Source organism: Nerophis lumbriciformis, linkage group LG33 (genome assembly GCF_033978685.3).
Source record: "Nerophis lumbriciformis linkage group LG33, RoL_Nlum_v2.1, whole genome shotgun sequence".
In the NCBI taxonomy this organism is placed as follows: Eukaryota; Metazoa; Chordata; class Actinopteri; order Syngnathiformes; family Syngnathidae; genus Nerophis; species Nerophis lumbriciformis.
In genome coordinates, this window is record NC_084580.2 from 7,469,017 (window position 1) to 7,494,675 (window position 25,659).

Below are 25,659 nucleotides of genomic sequence, written 5' to 3' on the forward strand. Positions count from 1 at the left end.
AACGATGGTTAAAATCAGGCACTTTGAAGCTTTTTTTAGGGATATTGCGTGATGGTTAAAATTTTGAAAAAAACTTCGAAAAATATAATAAGCCACTGGGAACTGATTTTTAATGGTTTTAACCATTCTGAAATTGTGATAATGTTCCCCTTTAAAAAAAATGATAATGCATTGATAGAATAATCAGAATTTCCCCTAGGGGATTAATAAAATATTTATGTTTGTAGATCATTATAATTTAATATCATGTTTTTTTTGTATCTACAAATGTCAAAAACATACCCTGCCAGACTCCTTGTAACGCAAGAGAGTAATTCCCAAATATATATATTTTTAAATACTAAGCAATGTTTTAAAACAGATGTACAAACCCAAAAATATACCCTGCAAGACTCACTCCCTTGTGTTAAATTACCCAGTCTCTCTGTATATCTCAACATGTACCCTACAGGACTCAATATATCATCACCGCCAACCAAAGAATATATTTATACAGTACAGGCTAAAAGTTAGGACACACCTTCTCATTTCAATGTGTTTTCTTTATTTTCATGACTATTTACATTGTAGATTGTTACTGAAGGCATCAACACTATGACACCTGTGAAGTGAAAACCATTTCAGGTGACTACCTCTTGAAGCTCATCGAGAGAATGCCAAGAGTGTGCAAAGCAGTAATCACAGCAAAGGGTGGCTATTTTGAAGAAACTAGAATATAAAACATGTTTTTAGTTATTTCACCTTTTTTTGTTAAGCACATAACTCCACATGTGTTCATTCATAGTTTTGATGCCTTCAGTGACAATCTACTATGTAAATAGTCATGAAAATAAGGAAAACCCATTGAATGAGAAGGTGTGCCCAAACATTTGGCCTGTACTGTGTTGTTGTCTTTTGACTATGCAAATTGTTGTAGGTTATTTCTAAAGGACATCTCGCTGATTAGGATGGCTTTATAACTGCTTTATAACTTCTTAAAGGATATAGTCCATGGACATGTTCCTTGGATGGATGGCGATCCAAATTTCCCTTGCAGTTAAGCACTTTTTATTTGTCTTAGGGTTTTTTTTTCAAATAATCATTAACTTTAGAATTTGATGCCAGCAACACGTGACAAAGAAGTTGGGAAAGGTGGCAATAAATACTGATAAAGTTGAGGAATGCTCATCAAACACTTATTTGGAACATCCCACAGGTGTCCAGGCTAATTGGGAACAGGTGGGTGCCATGATTGGGTATAAAAACAGCTTCCCAAAAAATGTTCAGTCTTTCACAAGAAAGGATGGGGCGAGGTACACCCCTTTGTCCACAACTGCGTGAGCAAATAGTCAAACAGTTTAAGAACAACGTTTCTCAAAGTGCAATTGCAAGAAATTTAGGGATTTCAACATCTACGCTCCATAATATCATCAAAAGGTTCAGAGAATCTGGAGAAATCACTCCACGTAATCATTGAATGACCGTGACCTTCAATCCCTCAGACGGCACTGTATCAAAAACCGACATCAATCTCTAAAGGATATCACCACATGGGCTCAGGAACACTTCAGAAAACCACTGTCACTAAATACAGTTTGTCGCTACATCTGTAAGTGCAAGTTAAAGCTCTACTATGCAAAGCGAAAGCCATTTATCAACAACATCCAGAAACGCCGCCGGCTTCTTTGGGCCCGAGATCATCTAAGATGGACTCATGCAAAGTAGAAAAGTGTTCTGTGGTCTGACGAGTCCACATTTCAAATTGTTTTTGGAAATATTCAACATCGTATCATCCGGACCATAGGGGAAGCGAACCATCCAGACTGTTATCGACGCAAAGTTGAAAAGCCAGCGTCTGTGATGGTATGGGGGTGCATTAGTGCCCAAGGCATGGGTAACTTACACATCTGTGAAGGCACCATTAATGCTGAAAGGTACATACAGGTTTTGGAACAACATATGCTGCCATCTAAGCGCCGTCTTTTTCATGGACGCTCCTGCTTATTTCAGCAAGACAATGCCAAGCCACATTCAGCACGTGTTACAACAGCGGGGCTTCGTAAAAAAAGAGTGCGGGTACTTTCCTGTCCAGACCTGTCTCCCATCGAAAATGTGTGGCGCATTATGAAGCATAAAATATGACAGCGGAGACCCCGGACTGTTGAACGACTGAAGCTCCACATAAAACAAGAATGTGAAAGAATTCCACTTTCAAAGCTGACGAGTCCACATTTCAAATTGTTTTTGGAAACTGTGGACGTCGTGTCCTCCGGACCAAAGAGGAAAAGAACCATCCGGATTGTTATAGGTGCAAAGTTGAAAAGCCAGCATCTGTGATGGTATGGGGGTGTATTAGTGCCCAAGACATGGGTAACTTACACATCTGTGAAGGCGCCATTAATGCTGAAAGGTACATACAGGTTTTGGAGCAACATATGTTGCCATCCAAGCAACGTTACCATGGACGCCCCTGCTTATTTTAGCAAGACAATGCCATGCCACGTGTTACATCAATGTGGCTTCATAGTAAAAGAGTGCGGGTACTAGACTGGCCTGCCTGTAGTCCAGACCTGTCTCCCATTGAAAATGTGTGGCGCATTATGAAGCCTAAAATACCACAACGGAGACCCCCGGACTGTTGAACAACTTAAGCTGTACATCAAGCAAGAATGGGAAAGAATTCCAACTGAGAAGCTTAAAAAATGTGTCTCCTCAGTTCCCAAACGTTTACTGAGTGTTGTTAAAAGGAAAGGTGATGTAACACAGTAGTGAACATGCCCTTTCCCAACTACTTTGGCATGTGTTGCAGCCATGAAATTCTAAGTTAATTATTATTTGCAAAAAAAAAAAAGTTTATGAGTTTGAACATCAAATATCTTGTCTTTGTAGTGCACTGATAGTATCAGTGTTTTCTACAGAAAGTAGAAAACACTGATACTAGAAATAAAGTTTGAGCCCATTATCAAATCCTCTTATCGAACCGATTCCTTATCGATTCTCTTATCCAATCCAGATAGGTTGTTGTATATGGAAAAAAACACACAATATTTGGTTTAACAAAAGCTCACTTTTATTTTATAAGAAAAAAAATAAAAATAAAATATTGACTGTTGTTACCCCCCTAAAAAAATTAAATAAATAAATATTGACTGTTGTTACCCCAAGTATATTAAGTGGGATTTTTCAGAAACACAAATACAAACCCCGTTTCCATATGAGTTGGGAAATTGTGTTAGATGTAAATATAAACGGAATACATCCATCCATCCATCCATTTTCTACCGCTTATTCCCTTTGGGGTCGCTGGAGCCTATCTCAGCTACAATCGGGCGGAAGATATTCAATTGAATGCACTACAAAGACAAGGTATTTGATGTTCAAACTCATAAACTTTATTTTTTTTTGCAAATGGCGCCTGATACTATCAGTGTTTTCTTCAGTGTTTTCTGTAGAAAACACTGATACTATCAGTGTTTTCTTCAGTGTTTTCTGTAGAAAACACTGATACTATCAGTGTTTTCTTCAGTGTTTTCTGTAGAAAACACTGATACTATCAGTGTTTTCTTCAGTGTTTTCTGTAGAAAACACTGATACATCAGTGTTTTCTACAGAACTGCAAGGTATGTGTTGGCTTGCACAATTGGCCATGACGCATGTGTATGTATATCGTTTTTATGAGAGTCTTTCCTCCTCCCTCCCTCATAACTGAAAGGTTTACCATTATAAAAGCCCAGAGTTGATATTGAGATGCACATCACATTCTTTTAAACGCAATCTGGTAACTTCTCAGCTGCTGCAAGAAGGAAAAGATGGCAACACAAGAAGTGAAGAAGCCAAAATCTCTGGACGAAATTATCAAAATAATCTATAAAAAAACCACATCTGATGAAACCATCATCAAGGATGAGCTGCAGAACATCTTGGAGGCTTACGAAAGCAACCCTGACGAGTGGAAGAGATATGTGTATTTTGACAAAAACAGGTAACACATAAATTAGTGTTTAATATGATGCACATTTCTAGACAAATGATGCACTTTGCATATGCTTATCATATTCTTGCAAGTAGCTTTTATATTGTATAAAGCCTGTATGGATTTGTTGTGAAAATAATAATTATATAAAAAAGGGATGCATTTAAATGCACATATACACTTTTAATAAGATAAAGTGATCTAATATTCTTATTTTGGTAATGCTTTCAGAGCCTTTTTGTATATAAGACTTATTCAAACGAGATGCTCATAATGAAAGCTGATGGTTGCCATGGAAACAGCATTTAAACAAGATATATTTTCAAAAAAAACACCCCACCCCCACAACCCGGAGAGGGACAAACAGTAGAAAAATGGATGGATGGAAACTGATAAAATGTCTGCAGCAAATTCCATCCATCCATCCATTTTCAACCGCTTATTCCCTTCGGGGTTGCGGGGGGCAAATTCCAAATCTACAAAATAAAACAAGTACAAAAACAGCGATTACAAATTATGAAAAAAATTAAAAAGAAGTTGATGCAAAAAAAATCTAATAAAAAATAGCTGTGATGGAAGCTGATAGTGGTTATAAAAAACAGCCTTTTAAAATCAAATGAGGAAAATTAAGTTGATATTTTTTCATTGTTTATTTTTAACTTAATATATGTAATATTTGAATGTATTTTCAAGTTAATGCATTCAATATTTATATTCTACAACACACCTGTATTATGATTTTACACTAGCAAAATGCACAGACACACACACGCGCACCCCACCCTTCCGGCCTCAAAGTCTATGAACCATTTTATGGGTGTCACTGTAATGTTGTTCTTTGTGTGCATGTTTACCAGTCACATCAATTAAAGAGAAGTGCTTCGGATTTGAGTTACAATTCATAAGTTACATTACATACAGAGCTGAGTTGCTATGTTCATGTACAGTATGCTCCATTTTGTCATCAGGTACACAAGGAACTTGGTTGATGACGGCAAAGGAAAGTTCACTGTGATGATCATCTGTTGGGGAGAAGGAATCGCCAGGTAAGACAGAACATAACTTCTAGGCCCTTATTGTGTACAAAAACAATATATTGGCTAATCACAAGTCACAATTATATTATTTAATGGCATTTAGAGAAGGGTAAAGTATACTCTGTTCATGTTGATCCACAAAAAATACTCCTGTTGATGGTTTAGTGCCTTTAGTTTTTTCACTTTTGTTAATAATACAGCATTGTACAAAACAATGTAAACATTTTTTGATTATTTGAATGACCTATTTATTTGAGCACAATAATTAACATATGTATACATATAAATAAATATGATGATAATTTCAGTTATTTGACTATTTCTGATTAGCTCAGGCATCATAAGAATTAATTAAATCGTTGATGGCTTGCCAAATATTAAGACTGAATGAAATGTACTACTTGCAGCAACCAACAGAGGTGCTGTTGATTCGGTCTCAACTAATTTTGGTCTGGAGAAAAACATCATGATGCCCTATTACAAACCCCGTTTCCATATGAGTTGGGAAATTGTGTTAGATGTAAATATAAACGGAATACAATTGAAACGACGTGGTCGCATAGTGATGCGGATGTGGTTCTCCCAAGGATGCAGACGGCTTCGGACACAGCTTGCAGGTAGGAAAATGATTTATTTTAAATATAAATCATATGGTGAATAACAAAAAGACATGCACGTAGCACAAAAGGCAAAACAAAAGGACTAGCGTGGGAGCTAGCAGGAAAAAATAGCATAGCATGAAATCTAAGTCGTCGTTAACAGTTGTATGGGAACAAACTACGAAGCCAGACCGAGTGAGGCCAGAGCAAAGACTAAATAGCCCTCTGATTAGCGCCCGGGCAACAGGTGCGCGTCCCGAACACTAACCAGAGGCAGGTGCGTACAATCTGCCGTCATGGCAACAGAAACAAACTAAACTCAAGGTGCTGAAAACACGTGACACAAACATAAACAAACTCTGATCCGGGCAGCGGATCGTAACAACAATGATTTGCAAATCCTTTTCAACCCATACTCAATTGAATGCACTACAAAGACAAGATATTTGATGTTCAAACTCATAAACTTTATTTTTTTTTGCAAATAATAATTAGCTTAGAATTTCATGGCTGCAACATGTGCCAAAGTAGATGGGAAAGGGCATGTTCACCACTGTGTTACATGGCCTTTCCTTTTAACAACACTGAGTAAACGTTTGGGAACTGAAGAGACACATTTTTTAAGCTTCTCAGGTGGAATTCTTTCCCATTCTTGCTTGATGTACAACTTAAGTTGTTCAACAGTCCGGGGGTCTCCCTTGTGGTATTTTAGGCTTCATAATGCGCCACACATTTTCAATGGGAGACATGTCTGGACTACGGACAGGCCAGTCTAGTACCCGCACTCTTTTACTATGAAGCCACGTTGATGTAACACGTGGCTTGGCATTGTCTTGCTGAAATAAGCAGGGGCGTCTATGGTAACGTTGCTTGGATGGCAACATATGTTGCTCCAAAACCTGTATGTACCGTTCAGCATTAATGGTGCCTTCACAGATATGTAAGTTACTCATGCCTTGGGCACTAATACACCCCCATACCATCACAGATGCTGGCTTTTCAACTTTGCACCTATAACAATCCGGATGGTTCTTTTCCTCTTTGGTCCGGAGGACACGACGTCCACAGTTTCCAAAAACAATTTGAAATGTGGACTCGTCAGACCACAGAACACTTTTGCACTTTGTATCAGTCCATCTTAGATGAGCTCAGGCCCAGCGAAGCCGACGGTGTTTCTGGGTGTTGTTGATAAACGGTTTTCGCCTTGCATAGGAGAGTTTTAACTTGCACTTACAGATGTAGCGACCAACTGTAGTTACCGACAGTGGGTTTCTGAAGTGTTCCTGAGCCCATGTGGTGATATCCTTTACACAGTGATGTCGCTTGTTGATGCAGTACAGCCTGAGGGATCGAAGGTCACGGGCTTAGCTGCTTACATGCAGTGATTTCTCCAGATTCTCTGAACCCTTTGATGATATTACGGACCGTAGATGGTGAAATCCCTAAATTCCTTGCAATAGCTGGTTGAGAAAGGTTTTTCTTAAACTGTTCAACAATTTGCTCACGCATTTGTTGACAAAGTGGTGACCCTCGCCCCATCCTTGTTTGTGAAAGACTGAGCATTTCATGGAATCTACTTTTATACCCAATCATGGCACCCACCTGTTCCCAGTTTGCCTGTTCACCTGTGGGATGTTCCAAATAAGTGTTTGATGAGCATTCCTCAATTTTATCAGTATTTATTGCCACCTTTCCTAACTTCTTTGTCACGTGTTGCTGGCATCAAATTCTAAAGTTAATGATTATTTGCACAAAAAAAAAAAGTTTATCAGTTTGAACATCAAATATGTTGTCTTTGTAGCATATTCAACTGAATATGGGTTGAAAATTATTTGCAAATCATTGTATTCCGTTTATATTTACATCTAACACAATTTCCCATCTCATATGGAAACGGGGTTTGTAGTTCATTTAAAAAAAATTAAATGATTCTGTGCATGTGATGCAGGAGTGTATAAGCCTCCAAAGTGTCTACTGTGAAGTTAAAATTAGGAGGTCAATCATAACAGCTGAGCCCACATATGCCCCCCCATCCCCACAAGGGCCTCAAGGCAGCCACACTCGGCTCGGCTGGTCAACCAATCTGGCCCCGAACAACCCCGGTCAGCAACAGACCAGTCAAGCCACTCCGGCGGGCCGCAAGATAGGTGGCCGGCACGCCACAGGTACACCACTGCGGCCAGAAGGCTGCACCACCACAGCCATAGGAGGACAAAGCCCCGTGGATAAGCGTGTGGCCCCGCCCCACGGAGCAGGCTGAGACAGATTAGCAGAGGGGACAGTGGTGTGAGCACCCAACAGCAAAGCCCAGCAGGGGAGTAACACAGCACTGGACGCCCAGGCGCCCAACCACCTGCCCAAACACCTCAACATGCCGCAGAGCACACGCAGTGCCGAGGGGCCGAGGGGCCGAGGGGGGCGAACAGCACGCAGCCACCCCTGAGAGGATGGAATCCATCCCCACACAAGCTGGCCATAGGGTCCCAAGCTAGACCACCCCCGGCCCGTCTCGTCTTGTCCGTCCTACCGCATAAAGATACCCTCGGACCCCTGACTTAATGTTTCTTATTACTACTCATACAAAACCCAAAACCAGTAAAGTTGGCACGTTGTCCATCCATCCATTTTCTACCGCTTATAAATCGTAAATAAAAACAAAATACAATGATTTGCTAATCCTCTTCAACCTATATTCAATTGAATACACTGCAAAGACAAGATACTGTAACGACTGGGTCGCATTTTAGCGCGGGGGTACTTCTCCCTAAATGCAGCAGGAACTCCGGACACAGCGTGCAGGTAGGAAATGATTTATTTGCATAAATCACGCAGGAAAAAACAGGAAAAAAACAAAGCGTGCCGATAGCACGGGTGGAAAAACTAAGGAAGAGCTTAGCGTGGAAGCTAGCATACAAACAGGAATCAAAAGTCATAGAACAATACTTAGCGTACGGGTTTGCATGGAAGCAGGTAGAAAATGTCGTCACTGTTGCGCAATGCAAACAAGGAAGCCAGACTGATAGTAGAAACAAACGGGAATAAATAACTCTCTGATTAGTACTCAGGAGCAGGTGAGCGTCCCGAAAACTAATCAGAGACAGGTGGAATTAATCTGCAGTCATGGCAACTGAAACACAAACCCAGGGGTGCAGAAAACAGAACTGAGGTAGTCGAAACTAACAGAAGAAAACATGATCCGGGCAACGGATCATAACAGATACTTAACATTCGAACTGAGAAACTTTGTTATTTTTGCAAATATTAGCTCATTTGGAATTCGATGCCTGCAACATGTTTCAAAAAAGCTGGCACAAGTGGCAAAAAAAGACAGAGAAAGTTGAGGAATGCTCATCAAACACTTATTTGGAACATCCCACAGGTGAACAAGCTATTTGGGAACAGGTGGGTGCTATGATTGGGTATAAATGCAGCTTCCAGCTTCCAAACAAGGATGGGGTGAGGGTCACCACTTTGTGAACAAATGGGAGAGCAAATTGTCGAACAGTTTAAGAACAACATTTATCAACGAGCCATTGCAAGGAATTTAGGGATTTCACCATCTACGGTCCATAATATCATCAAATGGTTCAGAGAATCTGGAGAAATCACCGCACGTAACATTGAATGCCCGTGACCTTCGATCTCTCAGGCAGTACTGCATCAAAAAGCGACATCAGTGTGTAAAGGATATCACCACATGGGCTCAGGAACACTTCAGAAAACTACTGTCAGTAACTAAAGTTTGTCGCTACATCTCTAAGTGCAACTTAAAACTCTAGTATGCAAAGCCAAAGCCATATATCAACAACACCCAGAAACGCCGGCGGCTTCGCTGGGCCCGAGCTCATCGAAGATAGACTGATGCAAGGTGGAAAAATGTTCTGTGGTCTGACAAGTCCACATTTCAAATTGTTTTTGGAAACTGTGGATGCGTGTTCCACGGACCAAAGAGGAAAAGAACCACCCGGACTGTTATAGGCGCAAAGTTCAAAAGTGAGCATCTGTGACGGTATAGGGTTGTATTAGTGCCCAAAGCATGGGTCACTTACACATGCAGATTTTGGAGCAACATATGTTGCCATCCAAGCAACGTCTTTTTCATGGACGCCCCTGTTTATTTCAGCAAAAAAAAATCAAGCCACATGCTACTCATGTTACAACAGCGTGGCTTTGTAGTAAAAGAGTGCGGGTACTAGACTGGCCTGCCTGTCGTCCAGACCTGTCTCCCATTGAAAATGTGTGGCGCTTTATGAAGCGTAAAAGACCCCGGACTGTTGAACAACTTAAGCTGTACATCAAGCAAGAATGAAAAATAATTCAAAAATTAAAAGCTTCAAAAATTGGTCTCCTCAGTTCCCGAACTGAGTGTTGTTAAAAGGAAAGGCCATGTAACACAGTGGTAAAAATGTAATGTGTTGCTGCCATTAAATTCTAAGTTAATGATTATTTGCAAAAAAAAAATTTAATTTCTCAGTTTGAACATTAAATATCTTGTCTTTGCAGTCTATTTAATTGAATATAAGTTGAAAAGGATTTGCTAATCATTGTATTCTGTTTTTATTTACCATTTACACAACGTGCCAACTTCACTGGTTTTGGGTTTTGTACATTATGTACAAAATGTAAGCAGTTTTTGTGTGTGGTTCAACAATCTCCTTGGTGGACTTTATTATTAGACAGTGTGTCCTACATGTTAACGTAGTGCTTTGTGCAAATATTTGCTACTCCGTCACACAGTCGACACAACATTTTTTAAAGATACTATGATTACAGAGTATGTACGATAACTGTAAAATTACTACCTATTGACACGGTTTGCACGCTTGCGTGCTGTGGCCATTTTGCAGTGACATCCACGACCACCCCAAGTCCGACTGCTTCATGAAGATCCTGCAGGGTGACGTCAAGGAGGCACTCTTCGACTGGCCCAAAGGGGAGGGATGCAAGATGACTGAGAGGTTTCACACAACCCTGAAGGAAAACCAGGTGTCCTTCATGGACGGTAAGAAGAAAGTGGTTTTGCTGACACGTCTGCATTATTCTCCGGGGTGTTGATACATTGTGTCGATGTTATGTTTACGGGAGGGAGTAGACGGCACAGACCACAAGAGGGCGTAGATAAGCTCAATGATGTATTATACATATATGCTAAATAGTCCCTCAAAAGATCCCTGAGAAAACAAACAGGAATCCAACAGGAAGTCGACACACTGCTCGATCACGGGAGACAGGGAAAGCACTGCGGGAAAACACAAAGGACATGAGACACGGGAACTGGGAAGACACAGAGAGAGAGCAAGTACGTGGAAGGGGAGCCAGAGACGCGATAGCTTACTGTATACATACAACTATGTTCCGGCACTGGATCTTGGGCTCCACTGGCCCTTATGCTGCCTGCCCTCATTAGTCACAGGTGTGCTGATTACAGATTGCTTGCAGCCAAGCAGGGGCGTGGCCGTGATGCGGGAAGAGCGAGCAGAGGCGTGTCCCGGCGCGCCTCCAGCGGCCGTGCTCGCAGATGAAGGCATGCAGGACAGTCGACAAAACAAACTTCCTGTTTTTTGATCATTTTTAAGCTTTTTCGACCACTGATTTTGATTGCAGCCGCAGGAGAGTTACCTTGCATCTTTGAACTGCTTTTGGTTCGGTGAGAGACAAAGAGTCGCTGAAATTTAAGAAGTTTAAGAAACTGTTCAAACTCAAAGTACAAACCCTGTTTCCATATGAGTTGGGAAATTGTATTAGATGTAAATATAAACGGAATACAATGATTTGCAAATAATTTTCAACCCATATTCAGTTGAATATGCTACAAAGACAACATATTTGATGTTCAAACTGATACACTTTTTTTTTTTTGCAAATAATCATTAACTTTAGAATTTGATGCCAGCAACACGTGACAAAGAAGTTGGGAAAGGTGGCAATAAATACTGATAAAGTTGAGGAATGCTCATCAAACACTTATTTGGAACATCCCACAGGTGAACAGGCAAATTGGGAACAGGTGGGTGCCATGATTGGGTATAAAAGCAGCTTCCATGAAATGCTCAGTCATTCACAAACAAGGATGGGGCGAGGGCCACCACTTTGTCAACAAATGCGTGAGCAAATTGTTGAACAGTTTAAGAAAAACCTTTCTCAACCAGCTATTGCATGGAATTTAGGGATTTCACCATCTACGGTCCGTAATATCATCAAAGGGTTCAGAGAATTTGGAGAAATCACTGCACGTAAGCAGCTAAGCCCGTGACCTTCGATCCCTCAGGCTGCACAGCATCAACAAGCGACATCCGTGTGTAAAGGATATCACCACATGGGCTCAGGAACACTTCAGAAACCCACTGTCAGTAACTACAGTTGGTCGCTACATCTGTAAGTGCAAGTTAAAACTCTCCTATACAAGGCGAAAACAGTTTATCAACAACACCCAGAAACGCCGTTGGCTTCGCTGGGCCTGAGCTCATCTAAGTTGGACTGATACAAAGTGGAAAAGTGTTCTGTGGTCTGACGAGTCCACATTTCAAATTGTTTTTGGAAACTGTGGACGTCGTGTCCTCCGGACCAAAGAGGAAAAGAACCATCCGGATTGTTATAGGCGCAAAGTTGAAAGGCCAGCATCTGTGATGGTATGGGGGTGTATTAGTGCCCAAGACATGGGTAACTTACACATCTGTGAAAGCGCCATTAATGCTGAAAGGTACATACAGGTTTTGGAGCAACATACAGTATGTTGCCATCCAAGCAACGTTACCATGGACGCCCCTGCTTATTTCAGCAAGACAATGCCAAGCCACGTGTTACATCAACGTGGCTTCATAGTAAAAGAGTGCGGGTACTAGACTGGCCTGCCTGTAGTCCAGACATGTCTCCCATTGAAAATGTGTGGCGCATTATGAAGCCTACAATACCACAACGGCAACCCCCAAACTGTTGAACAACTTAAGCTGTACATCAAGCAAGAATGGGAAAGAATTCCACCTGAAAAGCTTAAAAAAATGTGTCTCCTCAGTTCCCAAACATTTACTGAGTGTTGTTAAAAGGAAAGGCCATGAAACACAGTGGTGAACATGCCCTTTCCCAACTACTTTGGCACGTGTTGCAGCCATGAAATTCTAAGTTAATCATTATTTGCAAAAAAAAAAAAAAACGTTTATGAGTTTGAACATCAAGTATCTTGTCTTTGTAGTGCATTCAATTGAATATGTGTTGAAAAGGATTTGCAAATCATTGTATTCCGTTTATATTTACATCTAACACAATTTCCCAACTCATATGGAAAGGGGTTTGTACAAAAAAGAAGAACCATGCTGAACATTTTTAACTTATTGATAATCTTAAATTAAATGGGTTATACTTGTATAGCACTTTTCTACCTTCAAGGTACTCACAGCACTTTGACAGTATTTCCACATTCACCCATTCACACACACATTCACACACTGATGGTTTGGAGCTGCCATGCAAGGCCCTAACCACGACCCATCAGGAGCAAGGGTGAAGTGTCTTGGTCAAGGACACAACGGACGTGACTAGGTTGGTAGAAGCTGGGTATCGAACCAGGAACCCTCAGATTGCTGGCACGGCCACTCTCCCAACTGTGCCACGCCGTCCCATCTTATTAATCTCATTATATAAAATACAACTTGTTGGACTTTTTATTATTTATTGATTTTTTAGAATTGTATTGTTTATGGAGTCAATAAAAGTGCTAGCAATTGCTGTGAAATGGAAAAGGAGTAGGATTAAACAAACTCTACTTTTTCCTACTCCTTTTCGAACGTGCTGAAAAGAGGAACTGGAGATTGTGCCGTATCATGTTGGAATTGAACGCAAGTTCGAAATAAACTCAAATCATAAACCACTCGAAAAATAGAGGTCCACAACTTTTTGCAGTTAGGTCAACTATCACTACTATTGGTAACAATGTATTAGAAGCTTGTTTCATGCAATGAACCATGTTTCAAAACACTCAATTGACACTGTTTGTGTGTGTGTTTTAGACTCCATTGGCTTGCACCGTGTGGGAAATGTCAGCGACACCAAGTGCGCAGTCAGTTTGCACGTTTACATCCCCCCAATTGATCGCTGTGACATCTTTGACGAGCTCACCGGCCACATGACAACAATCAAATTGGATTACGATAGCAGATATGGAGTGAGGACTTAATCTGTAAGTCACTTTATATCATTATATCACACTACTCATGCTAATGATGTGATAAGTATTACTATTACTAGTGGCACATGTTTACCTAAAGTGGCTATTCGAGCGTAATCGGACCACATTATTTTTCCAGCCTAAATGAAAAGAAACGTATTTGTACTAAAACGAAAAAACCAATGATAGATCATAATAACAAAACAAAAAGATTAGAAAACATGTAAATGTACCCTGCAAGACTGCTTAAAGCAAAGGAAAAATGCATTATTTGAATCAGCCTAGAAGCAAAGAAAATCAATTATAGTGATAAAACAAATATTTATTTAAAGGGGAACATTATCACCAGACCTATGTAAGCGTCAATATATACCTTGATGTTGCAGAAAAAAGACCATATATTTTTTTAACCAATTTCCGAACTCTAAATGGGTGAATTTTGGCGAATTAAACGCCTTTCTAATATTCGCTCTCGGAGCGATGACGTCACAACGTGACGTCACATCGGGAAGCAATCTGCCATTTTCTCAAACACCGAGTCAAATCAGCTCTGTTATTTTCCGTTTTTTCGACTGTTTTCCTTACCTTGGAAACATCATGCCTCGTCGGTGTGTTGTCGGAGGGTGTAACAACACGAACAGGGACGGATTCAAGTTGCACCAGTGGCCGTGTTCCGCACACTTTACCGACGAAAGCGATGCTACGACAGAGATGGCAAGAATGTGTGGATATCCTGCGACACTCAAAGCAGATACATTTCCAACGATAAAGTCAGAGAAATCTGCCGCCAGACCCCCATTGAATCTGCCGGAGTGTGTGAGCAATTCAGGGACAAAGGACCTCGGTAGCACGGCAAGCAATGGCGGCAGTTTACTCCCGCAGACGAGCGAGCTAAACCCCCTGGATGTCTTGGCTCACATCGACCCTAGCTTCCCTGGCCTGCTGACATCAACTCCAAAACTGGACAGATCAGCTTTCAGGAAAAGATAGCGGATGAGGGTATGTCTACAGAATATATTAATTGATGAAAATTGGGCTTTCTGCACTCTCAAAGTGCATGTTGTTGCCAAATGTATTTCATATGCTGTAAACCTAGTTCATAGTTGTTAGTTTCCTTTAATGCCAAACAAACACATACCAATCGTTGGTTAGAAGGCGATCGCCGAATTCGTCCTCGCTTTCTCCCGTGTCGCTGGCTGTCGTGTCGTTTTCGTCGGTTTCGCTTGCATACGGTTCAAACCGATATGGCTCAATAGCTTCAGTTTCTTCTTCAATTTCGTTTTCGCTACCTGCCTCCACACTACAACCATCCGTTTCAATACATTCGTAATCTGTTGAATCGCTTAAGCCGCTGAAATCCGAGTCTGAATCCGAGCTAATGTCGCTATAGCTTGCTGTTCTTTCCGCCATGTTTGTTTGTGTTGGCTTCACTATGTGACGTCACAGGAAAATGGACGGGTGTTTATAACGATGGTTAAAATCAGGCACTTTGAAGCTTTTTTTAGTGATATTGCGTGATGGGTAAAATTTTGAAAAAAACTTCGAAAAATATAATAAGCCACTGGGAACTGATTTTTAATGGTTTTAACCATTCTGAAATTGTGATAATGTTCCCCTTTAAAAAAAATGATAATGCATTGATAGAATAATCAGAATTTCCCCTAGGGGATTAATAAAATATTTATGTTTGTAGATCATTATAATTTAATATCATGTTTTTTTTTGTATCTACAAATGTCAAAAACATACCCTGCCAGACTCCTTGTAACGCAAGAGAGTAATTCCCAAATATATATATTTTTAAATACTAAGCAATGTTTTAAAACAGATGTATAAACCCAAAAATATACCCTGCAAGACTCACTCCCTTGTGTTAAATTACCCAGTCTCTCTGTATATCTCAACATGTACCCTACAGGACTCAATATATCATCACCGCCAACCAAAGAATATATTTATACAGTACAGGCTAAAAGTTAGGACACACCTTCTCATTTCAATGTGTTTTCTTTATTTTCATGACTATTTACATTGTAGATTGTTACTGAAGGCATCAACACTATGACACCTGTGAAGTGAAAACCATTTCAGGTGACTACCTCTTGAAGCTCATCGAGAGAATGCCAAGAGTGTGCAAAGCAGTAATCACAGCAAAGGGTGGCTATTTTGAAGAAACTAGAATATAAAACATGTTTTCAGTTATTTCACCTTTTTTTGTTAAGCACATAACTCCACATGTGTTCATTCATAGTTTTGATGCCTTCAGTGACAATCTACTATGTAAATAGTCATGAAAATAAGGAAAACCCATTGAATGAGAAGGTGTGCCCAAACATTTGGCCTGTACTGTGTGTATATATATATATATATATATATATATATATATATATATATATATATATAGTCGAGGTTTCTGTGGTTTATCCGTTATACAGTGCCCAATACCGGGTTAGAGCAGAATACACGTTAGGTCAGGAAAAAACACAAAGGTTTGCCTACTTGTCAGGGGATTCAATCCCCTGATGAGCAGGGAAACCTGCAAAACAGGCTTGTAGGGATGAAATAGCCTCTGTGTTTTGTAGGTTTGTAGGGATGATTATTATTAAATAATAAAAACCCCTGACAAGCAGGAAAACCTGTGAAACAGGCTATTTATATATGTATATATACATATATATGTATATACAAACAAATATACTGCATTGATAAGTTATAAATGTCATAAGATAACCTGCATGTCTCAATTTATGATCTAGATTCCCAGCCTATATGCAAGGAAAAATGCTGACAAAAAATAAAGCTAACTGATATAAATCTTAAACAACAAAAAAATAAGTACATTGAATGACGATATTTATGTAAGATTTACTTCATAAAATGTTTACATTTAAATCCACAAGTTGTTAATGAATATACGACCACAACATTGTTGAGTTGCTTTAGACACCAAACAGACAAGATAAGATCACGGGAGAACAAGGCAGTGCACAATGAACACCCCCACCTTCTTTCTCAGTTATTTTAAAAGATGAATTATTATGCAATTATAATTTACAATAGTTGTTTTATATACCTATAACTCTTGTTCCTTTTTATTTTACAGCACAACAGCAGCAAAGGAGAACAACTTGTTATGATCCGCTGCCCGGATCATATTTCTGTTTGGGTTTTCGGGTCACGTGTGTTTTCTGTTAGTCTTGGACTCATTTTGTTCCTGTCTGTGCACCTTTGAGTTGGTTACCATAGTTACATATTAATTCCACCTGCCGCTTGTGTTTCTAATGCGCACCTGTTGTAATCACTGACATTATTTAAGCCTGCCTTTTCCAGTCAGTCAGCCTGGCTTCTTTATTTCAATCAATCAATCAATGGTTATTTATATAGCCCTAAATCACAAGTGTCTCAAAGGGCTGCACAAGCCACAACGACATCCTCGGTACAGAGCCCACATAAGGGCAAGGAAAAACTCACCCCAGTGGGACAGCCTTAGCTTCCGGTGCGCTCGGCACCTTTTCGAGTCGGTTTGTTTTCTGTTTTGTACCTGTTTTGTGTTGTTTTATTATTAAATCAAGTTGTTACCTGCAAGTCCTGTCCGGATTCATCCTTTGCATCTTGGGAGAACAAAACCCCGCATCATCATGCGCCCCGATCGTGACACAACTAATGCTTTCCAACAGAGACTCTGTAGTTTTGCTTTTAAAAGGCTTTATTTCTAGTAGTTGTTGTCTTTTGACTATGCAAATTGTTGTAGGTTATTTCTAAAGGACATCTCGCTGATTAGGATGGCTTTATAACTGCTTTATAACTTCTTAAAGGATATAGTCCATGGACATGTTCCTTGGATGAATGGCGATCCAAATTTCCCTTGCAGTTAAGCACTTTTTATTTGTCTTAGGGTTTTTTTTTCAAATAATCATTAACTTTAGAATTTGATGCCAGCAACACGTGACAAAGAAGTTGGGAAAGGTGGCAATAAATACTGATAAAGTTGAGGAATGCTCATCAAACACTTATTTGGAACATCCCACAGGTGTCCAGGCTAATTGGGAACAGGTGGGTGCCATGATTGGGTATAAAAACAGCTTCCCAAAAAATGTTCAGTCTTTCACAAGAAAGGATGGGGCGAGGTACACCCCTTTGTCCACAACTGCGTGAGCAAATAGTCAAACAGTTTAAGAACAACGTTTCTCAAAGTGCAATTGCAAGAAATTTAGGGATTTCAACATCTACGCTCCATAATATCATCAAAAGGTTCAGAGAATCTGGAGAAATCACTCCACGTAATCATTGAATGACCGTGACCTTCAATCCCTCAGACGGCACTGTATCAAAAACCGACATCAATCTCTAAAGGATATCACCACATGGGCTCAGGAACACTTCAGAAAACCACTGTCACTAAATACAGTTTGTCGCTACATCTGTAAGTGCAAGTTAAAGCTCTACTATGCAAAGCGAAAGCCATTTATCAACAACATCCAGAAACGCCGCCGGCTTCTTTGGGCCCGAGATCCTCTAAGATGGACTCATGCAAAGTAGAAAAGTGTTCTGTGGTCTGACGAGTCCACATTTCAAATTGTTTTTGGAAATATTCAACATCGTATCATCCGGACCATAGGGGAAGCGAACCATCCAGACTGTTATCGACGCAAAGTTGAAAAGCCAGCGTCTGTGATGGTATGGGGGTGCATTAGTGCCCAAGGCATGGGTAACTTACACATCTGTGAAGGCACCATTAATGCTGAAAGGTACATACAGGTTTTGGAACAACATATGCTGCCATCTAAGCGCCGTCTTTTTCATGGACGCTCCTGCTTATTTCAGCAAGACAATGCCAAGCCACATTCAGCACGTGTTACAACAGCGTGGCTTCGTAAAAAAAGAGTGCGGGTACTTTCCTGTCCAGACCTGTCTCCCATCGAAAATGTGTGGCGCATTATGAAGCATAAAATACGACAGCGGAGACCCCGGACTGTTGAACGACTGAAGCTCCACATAAAACAAGAATGTGAAAGAATTCCACTTTCAAAGCTTCAACAATTAGTTTCCTCAGTTCCCAATCGTTTATTGAGTATTGTTAAAAGAAAAGTTGATGTAACACAGTGGTGAACATGCCCTTTCCCAACTACTTTGGCACGTGTTGCAGCCATGAAATTCTAAGTTAATAATTATTTGCAAAAAAAATAAAGTTTATGAGTCTTTGTAGTGCATTCAACTGAATATGGGTTGAAAAGGATTTACAAATCATTGTATTCCGTTTATATTTACATCTAACACAATTTCCCAACTCATATGGAAACGGGGTTTGTAATAAACTAGATGACTAAATCTTTCGTAGGCTCAAAAGCATATACTGAATCTTGATATCGCTAGCATTCATGCTGAACAACAAGGACATATATAACTAAATAATGAGACAAAATATGAACTTTACACCATGAAAACTACAGACATGAATTGTAGATGAGACTAATAATTGTTGCAGGAAATCAACTTCAAACAAAATTATCCTTTTTCTCATTAGCGTCACGATCACAGCAGGACGGTACTCGTTATGTCAATCAAATACGGTACTTACAGATACACGAATAAATCCAACTTTGTCTTTCACGGATTAATGCTTAATTTGTTGACCCCTCAGATGTAAATACATGATGTTCTTCCAATGTTTTCTTCTCTAAATACCATGAGTGTCAAGTGAAGTGAGTTAGCCGTAACATCTTGGTCATGATAAATGGTTTAAATCTATTTCAAAAATATTTTTCTTAAAGGGGAACATTATCACCAGACCTATGTAAGCGTCAATATATACCTTGATGTTGCAGAAAAAAGACCATATATTTTTCTAACCGATTTCCGAACTCTAAATGGGTGAATTTTGGCGAATTAAACGCCTTTCTAATGTTCGCTCTCGGAGCGATGACGTCACAACGTGACGTCGCATCGGGAAGCAATCCGCCATTTTCTCAAACACCGAGTCAAATCAGCTCTGTTATTTTCCGTTTTTTCGACTGTTTCCCGTACCTTGGAGACAGCATGTCTCGTCGGTGTGTTGTCAGAGGGTGTAACAACACGAACAGGGACAGATTCAAGTTGCACCAGTGGCCCAAAGATGCGAAAGTGGCAAGAAATTGGACGTTTGTTCCGCACACTTTACCGACGAAAGCTATGCTACGACAGAGATGGCAAGAATGTGTGGATATCCTGCGACACTCAAAGCAGATGCATTTCCTACGATAAAGTCAAAGAAATCTGCCGCCAGACCCCCCTTGAATCTGCCAGAGTGTGTGAGCAATTCAGGAACAAAGGACCTCGGTAGCACGGCAAGCAATGGCGGCAGTTTGTCCCCGCAAACGAGCGAGCTAAACCCCCTGGATGTCTTGGCTCACACCGTCCTGAAGATGATCAAGAGAAGAATATCGACCCTAGCTTACCTGGCCTGCTGACATGAGGGTATGTCTACAGAATATATTAATTGATGAAAATTGGGCTGTCTGCACTCTCAAAGTGCATGTTGTTGCCAAATGTTTTTCATATGCTGTAAACCTAGTTCATAGTTGTTAGTTTCCTTTAATGCCAAACAAACACATACCAATCGTTGGTTAGAAGGCGATCGCCGAATTCGTCCTCGCTTTCTCCCGTGTCGCTGGCTGTCGTGTCGTTTTCATCGGTTTCGCTTGCATACGTTTCAAACCGATATGGTTTCTTCTTCAATTTCGTTTTTGCTACCTGCCTCCACACTACAACCATCCGTTTCAATACATTCGTAATCTGTTGAATCGCTTATGCCACTGAAATCCGAGTCTGAATCCGAGCTAATGTCGCTATAGCTTGCTGTTCTTTCCGCCATGTTTGTTTGTGTTGGCTTCACTATGTGACGTCACAGGAAAATGGACGGGTGGTTAAAATCAGGCACTTTGAAGCTTTTTTTTAGGGATATTGCGTGATGGGTAAAATTTTGAAAAAAACTATGAAAAATATAATAAGCCACTGGGAACTGATTTTTAATGGTTTTAACAATTCTGAAATTGTGATAATGTTCCCCTTTAAGAGTGTAAAAGTCCACTCTAATACAATATGATTGTTACGTTGATACTCCAGCATGTTAACACATGTTGCAGGGGGGAACCTTTAGAATGATACACCCGGTACAGGAAGTAAGCTCGGATTGTAACTGCAACTGAAGTTGATAATAAAGTTGAAGTGAGCAAATATGCTGCTCTAACCGTCCACTCTTTATGGTTGGGAACATAACAGACTAGAGCGAAACATGGTGGCAGCGGTAGTTAAACTTTGAGACCGCCACGAACGTGACGAGGCGCTGCTAACCGCTAACGGCTAACAACTAGCGAGACCAGAGCTGACAGAAACCGCGGCATCGAGTGACATGAGTGACACGGAAATGGAGCAACTGAGACCTCCGCAGATACTCCGTTTAGACTCTGCTAACTTGGCAAAGTCGTGGAACTGTTGGAAAGAGGAGTTTACTCTTTACATGGAACTCACAGAGGAGACTATGAGGGTGAAACTTTTCTACTACCTCATCGACGAAAGTGGGAGGAAGATGCTGAACACGCTTGAGGGCAGCAGTGGATCGGCGAGGAGGACCGTGAGCTCTATGATGTTGCTGTTTGATGGACACCGTTACCCTAACCTAAACAAGACAGTGGAGAGGTACAGATTTGTTGTGCACAATCAAGGATTGTAAGAAAATATTGACAAATATGTCAGGGATTTGAAAGTTTTGGCCAATACGTGCAATTTGGGAGATATAAAGAACTCTCTAATAAGAGACAGGATTGTTGGTGGCTCTACAGTGAGAGAGAGGCTGTTAAAGTAGAAAAACGTAACCCTGGAAAAGTGCCTGAAAATATGCAGCGCTGTCAAAAGAAAACCGCAGAACTCTGTAGGGACAGACGGTGGAAGAAATACATGCAGTGCAGAAAGTGCCGCAACATAAAGACATGTTCAGTTGCAATTTTTGTGGCAAAACACATGCAAGGAACAAGAAATTGTGTCGAACTTTTGGTAAGAAATGCAAGAAATGTGGCAAAGACAAATATTTTGCTGCCAAATGTAGGTCACATGCTGAACAAAATAGAAGTAAGAGAGTCGTGCATGCTGTTACAGAGGAGACTGATGCATATGAGGATGTCGCCACAATAACAGAAACATGCAGAGACCAGGAAATGGTGAACTATCTGCGGGAGAACAAAACTCAAAGTCAGCAACTTTTTGCAGGTATGTTGCCGAACCAAAAAATGGTTGACTTCCAAATAGACTGTGGTGCCACCTGTAATGTTGTCCCTATTCAACTGCTGAACCTAAACACACAGTTGGAGTCAACATAAATGGTGTTGCTGATGCACAACAGGAGCAAATTGTGGCAACAGAGCAAGTGTAAGGTAAAAATCAGAAAGCCTCACAACAATATTGTTCAGGTTGGAGTTTCAAGTGGTGGACCTGAAGGATAAGCTTCATTTGATTGGCAGGTAGGCCTGTAAGGCCATGAAGCTGATTAAAGTACAATATGGTAATATTATGGCGATGGACAGTATTGTTGAAGGACACTGTGCTGATGTAGACATGTCAAGAGAGGCATGATACTGGACAACGTCAAAGTGGAATATGAGGATGTTTTCAGTGGTGTGGGATGCCCACAGGAGTACAACATAGAACTGGACAGAAGTGTACCCCCTGTGAAACTGCCTAAACGCAGAGTGCCAGTAGCTCTGCTGACATCTCTAAAAAGGAACTTGCGGAACTACAAAATAAATAAATTATTGCACCAGTAGACTGTAGCACTGACTGGATAAGCAGCATGGTGACAGTGACAATGGAAGACCTAGGATTTGCATTGATCCTAAACCGCTGAACAAGGCCCTGAAAAGAAGCCACTTTCCTCTTACTACCAGTTAATGACATACTTCCGGAGCTTTCAAAAGCAAATGTGTTCACAGTGTGCGATGTCAAGCATGGCTTTTGGCACGTGAAGCTGAGCGAAGAATCCATCTACATCACAACCTTTGCTACCCCATTTGGCCGATTCCGTTGGCTCAGAATGCCGATGGGAATCAGTCCGGCTCCTTAAGTTATTTAATGAAAACTCATTCAGGCGCTAGAGGGTCTGTTGTGGGGTGTATGCTATTGCTGATGATGTGTTTATTACTGGGGAAGGTGATAGGGTACCGGGGGATTACGATGTCGGAGGTCGTTTTTCCAGGATGTGGAGGAACGTCAGGAAACAGCTTTCCGGTAAGAAGAATGATTTATTCCATAAATCACCACAAAAATATGCAGCACGGTGTCCACGGCACGGAAAACCAGAATGGCTTTGCCAAAAGCTGCAAGTCAAAAACACTAGGAGCGGAAACGAGAACGTAACGTGTTGCATGAGAGCAAACAAAAGCACCAGACCAAGTGTGGCGAAAAGCAGGACTAAATAGCTCTCTGATTAGTGCCCGGGAACAGGTGAGCGTCCCAAACACTAATCAGAGGCAGGTGAAAACAATAAATAACCATGACAACAAAGGAGACACAAAACAGGGGCGCTAAAACAGAACTAAGCCAACAAGTGAAATCAAACGTAAACAAACTATGATCCAGGCAACGGATCATGACAGAAGGTGAAACAAAGTAAGAAGCAGAAAGAACTCATGATGCAAACTTGAGGTGTTTCCTGCCTAAATGCAGACACGTTTAAACTGAGGCAACAGTCTGTGCCTTACAGTGGTCATCTGCTGACTGTAGATGGTCTCCGGATCGACCTTGATAAAGTCCGAGCAATTAGCGAGCTGCCCCGACCAACTGATGTTAAATGGGTACAGAGGCTTATAGGTATGGTGAACTACTAATTTTTTAATCATCTATCTGATGGCTGTGAGGTTTTGAGACAGCTAACACACTGAGACAAAATATGGGAATGGACAGATGTGCAAGAGACAGCATTTCAAAGACTAAAAGACAAATTAACAAATTAGCATGACCAGGACAAGGAACTGACAGTATAGTGTGATGCGTCAGACACAGGCCTAGAGGCTGCTTTAACTCAGGAAGGCAATCCTGTGGCGTTTGGTAGTAGAGCTCTCACTCCTATCGAAAGAAGTTACGTGCAGATAGAGAAGGAATGTTTGGCTATTGTTTTCGGTATGGAAAAATTCCATCAGTGTACCTATGGCAGGAAAGTGACCACAAGCTACTAGATAATATTCTCAAGAAGCCACTCCTTAGAGCCACATCTAAGAGAGAGCGGATGCTACTTAGGCTGCAAAAGTATGACATAAATGTTGTGTATTTGCCTGGGAGAAAAAATACTATTTTCAGATACTTTGAGCAAGGCATATTTACCAGACAGCACAAGAGGATATTTTGAGACTGAGGTCGAGACTGTGAACATGGTGGAATACTTGCCTATATCAGTTGAGAGATTAGCTGTCATTAGAGATGCCACTAGAGAAGACGCTAAACTGCAGAAAGTGATGGGCCTTATTCTGTCAGGTTGGCCAAGGACTAAACAGGATCTGCAACATGACATTCAGCACAATTTTTTCATTTCAGGATGAACTTAGTGTACAAAATGGTATTGTATTTAGAAGCGAAAGGGCAGTTATACCTGATAAACTGAGAACTGATCTTACACGCCGCATTCATTCATCACATTTAGGAGTTGAGAGATGTCTCAGAAGAGCACGTGAGTGTGTATATTGGTAAGGCATGAATGACCAAGTAAAGACTTTTGTATTGAAGTGCAATATTTGTAGATCAGTAGACCCCAAGGAGCCAAGAGAAACACTTAAAACCCATGCTATGGTGTTTAGACCATTGGCCATAGTTGGAACTGATTTGTTCGAAATGAAAGACAGAGATTATTTGATTACAGTAGATTATTACTCCAATTTCGGGGAGGTAGATTACCTGCCAGACACAAAAAGCAGCACTGTAATTCGAAAGCCTAAGGCTCTCTTTGCAAGACATGGCATACCGGATGTGGTTGTGTCAGAGAATGGGCCACAATATTCGTCCGAAGAGTTCCAGAGATCTAGCCTAAGGTGGGAGTTTGTGCACAGAACTTCATCACCAGAATACCCACAGAGCAACGGGATGGCCGAGTCCGTTGTAAAGACTGCCAAGCGACTTATGCTAAAAGCTGAAGCTGCCGGGCAAGATCCACACTTGGCTATGCTGGATAATCGAAACACAGCCAGTCAAGACCTGGAAACAAGCCCTGCACAGAGACTGCTTAGTAAGAGGACTCGGACCCTGCTGCCAACGAAAGATACCCTCTTGACTGAAAGACAACAGACTGAGGCAGAAAATATACTACAATCGCTCAGTCAAGGACTTGGATTGTCTCAAGGGTGGAGAAAGTGTGAGAGTTCAGCCCTTACGAGGTGAAGTTGGAGTCAGGTGCTATCCTGCGGAGGAACCGTTGACACCTCAGGCGCAGTCATAGAGCACCTGCCACACCTCTGCTATCACAAACTTTCAGTGACTCAAGTACGATGGACATTCAGCAACATAGAGATGACCAATCCATTGCTGTGACCAGAGCAGGTCGTAGAGTTATTCGTCCACATTATCTGAAAGACTATACACAGTGACTTTTGAAGCTTGAAAACAGCTTTTTCTATATAATTAGGCGGTATAGGGTTAGGGTAAAGTAATCTCTTTTGAAAAAAAAAAAAAAAAAAGAGAGAAAGGATGTTGCAATATGATTGTTACTTTATTACTCCAGCATGTTAACACATGTTGCAGGGGGAACCTTTAGAAGGAGACACCCGGTACAGGAAGTAAGATGGCTAGTGTAAGTGAGCGAGCTCAGATTGTAACTGCAACTGAAGTTGATGATAAAGTTGAAGTGAGCAACTATACTGCTCTAACCGTCCACTCTTTATGGTTGGGAACATAACG

At 40.9% G+C, this 25,659-nt stretch overlaps 1 protein-coding gene across 1 annotated transcript; it reads left to right on the forward strand.

Moving 5' to 3' along the window:
• Window positions 1–3,724: 3,724 nt before the first annotated feature.
• LOC133575665 (cysteine dioxygenase type 1-like) lies at window positions 3,725–17,334 on the forward strand. The gene is made up of 5 exons (XM_061928371.1): window positions 3,725–3,961; window positions 4,921–4,998; window positions 10,436–10,590; window positions 13,592–13,761; window positions 16,853–17,334. The coding sequence occupies exons 1-4, from the start codon at window positions 3,789–3,791 to the stop codon at window positions 13,756–13,758; spliced, it is 573 nt and encodes a 190-aa protein (XP_061784355.1). The 5' UTR covers window positions 3,725–3,788; the 3' UTR covers window positions 13,759–13,761; window positions 16,853–17,334.
• The last annotated feature ends 8,325 nt before the right edge of the window (window positions 17,335–25,659 follow it).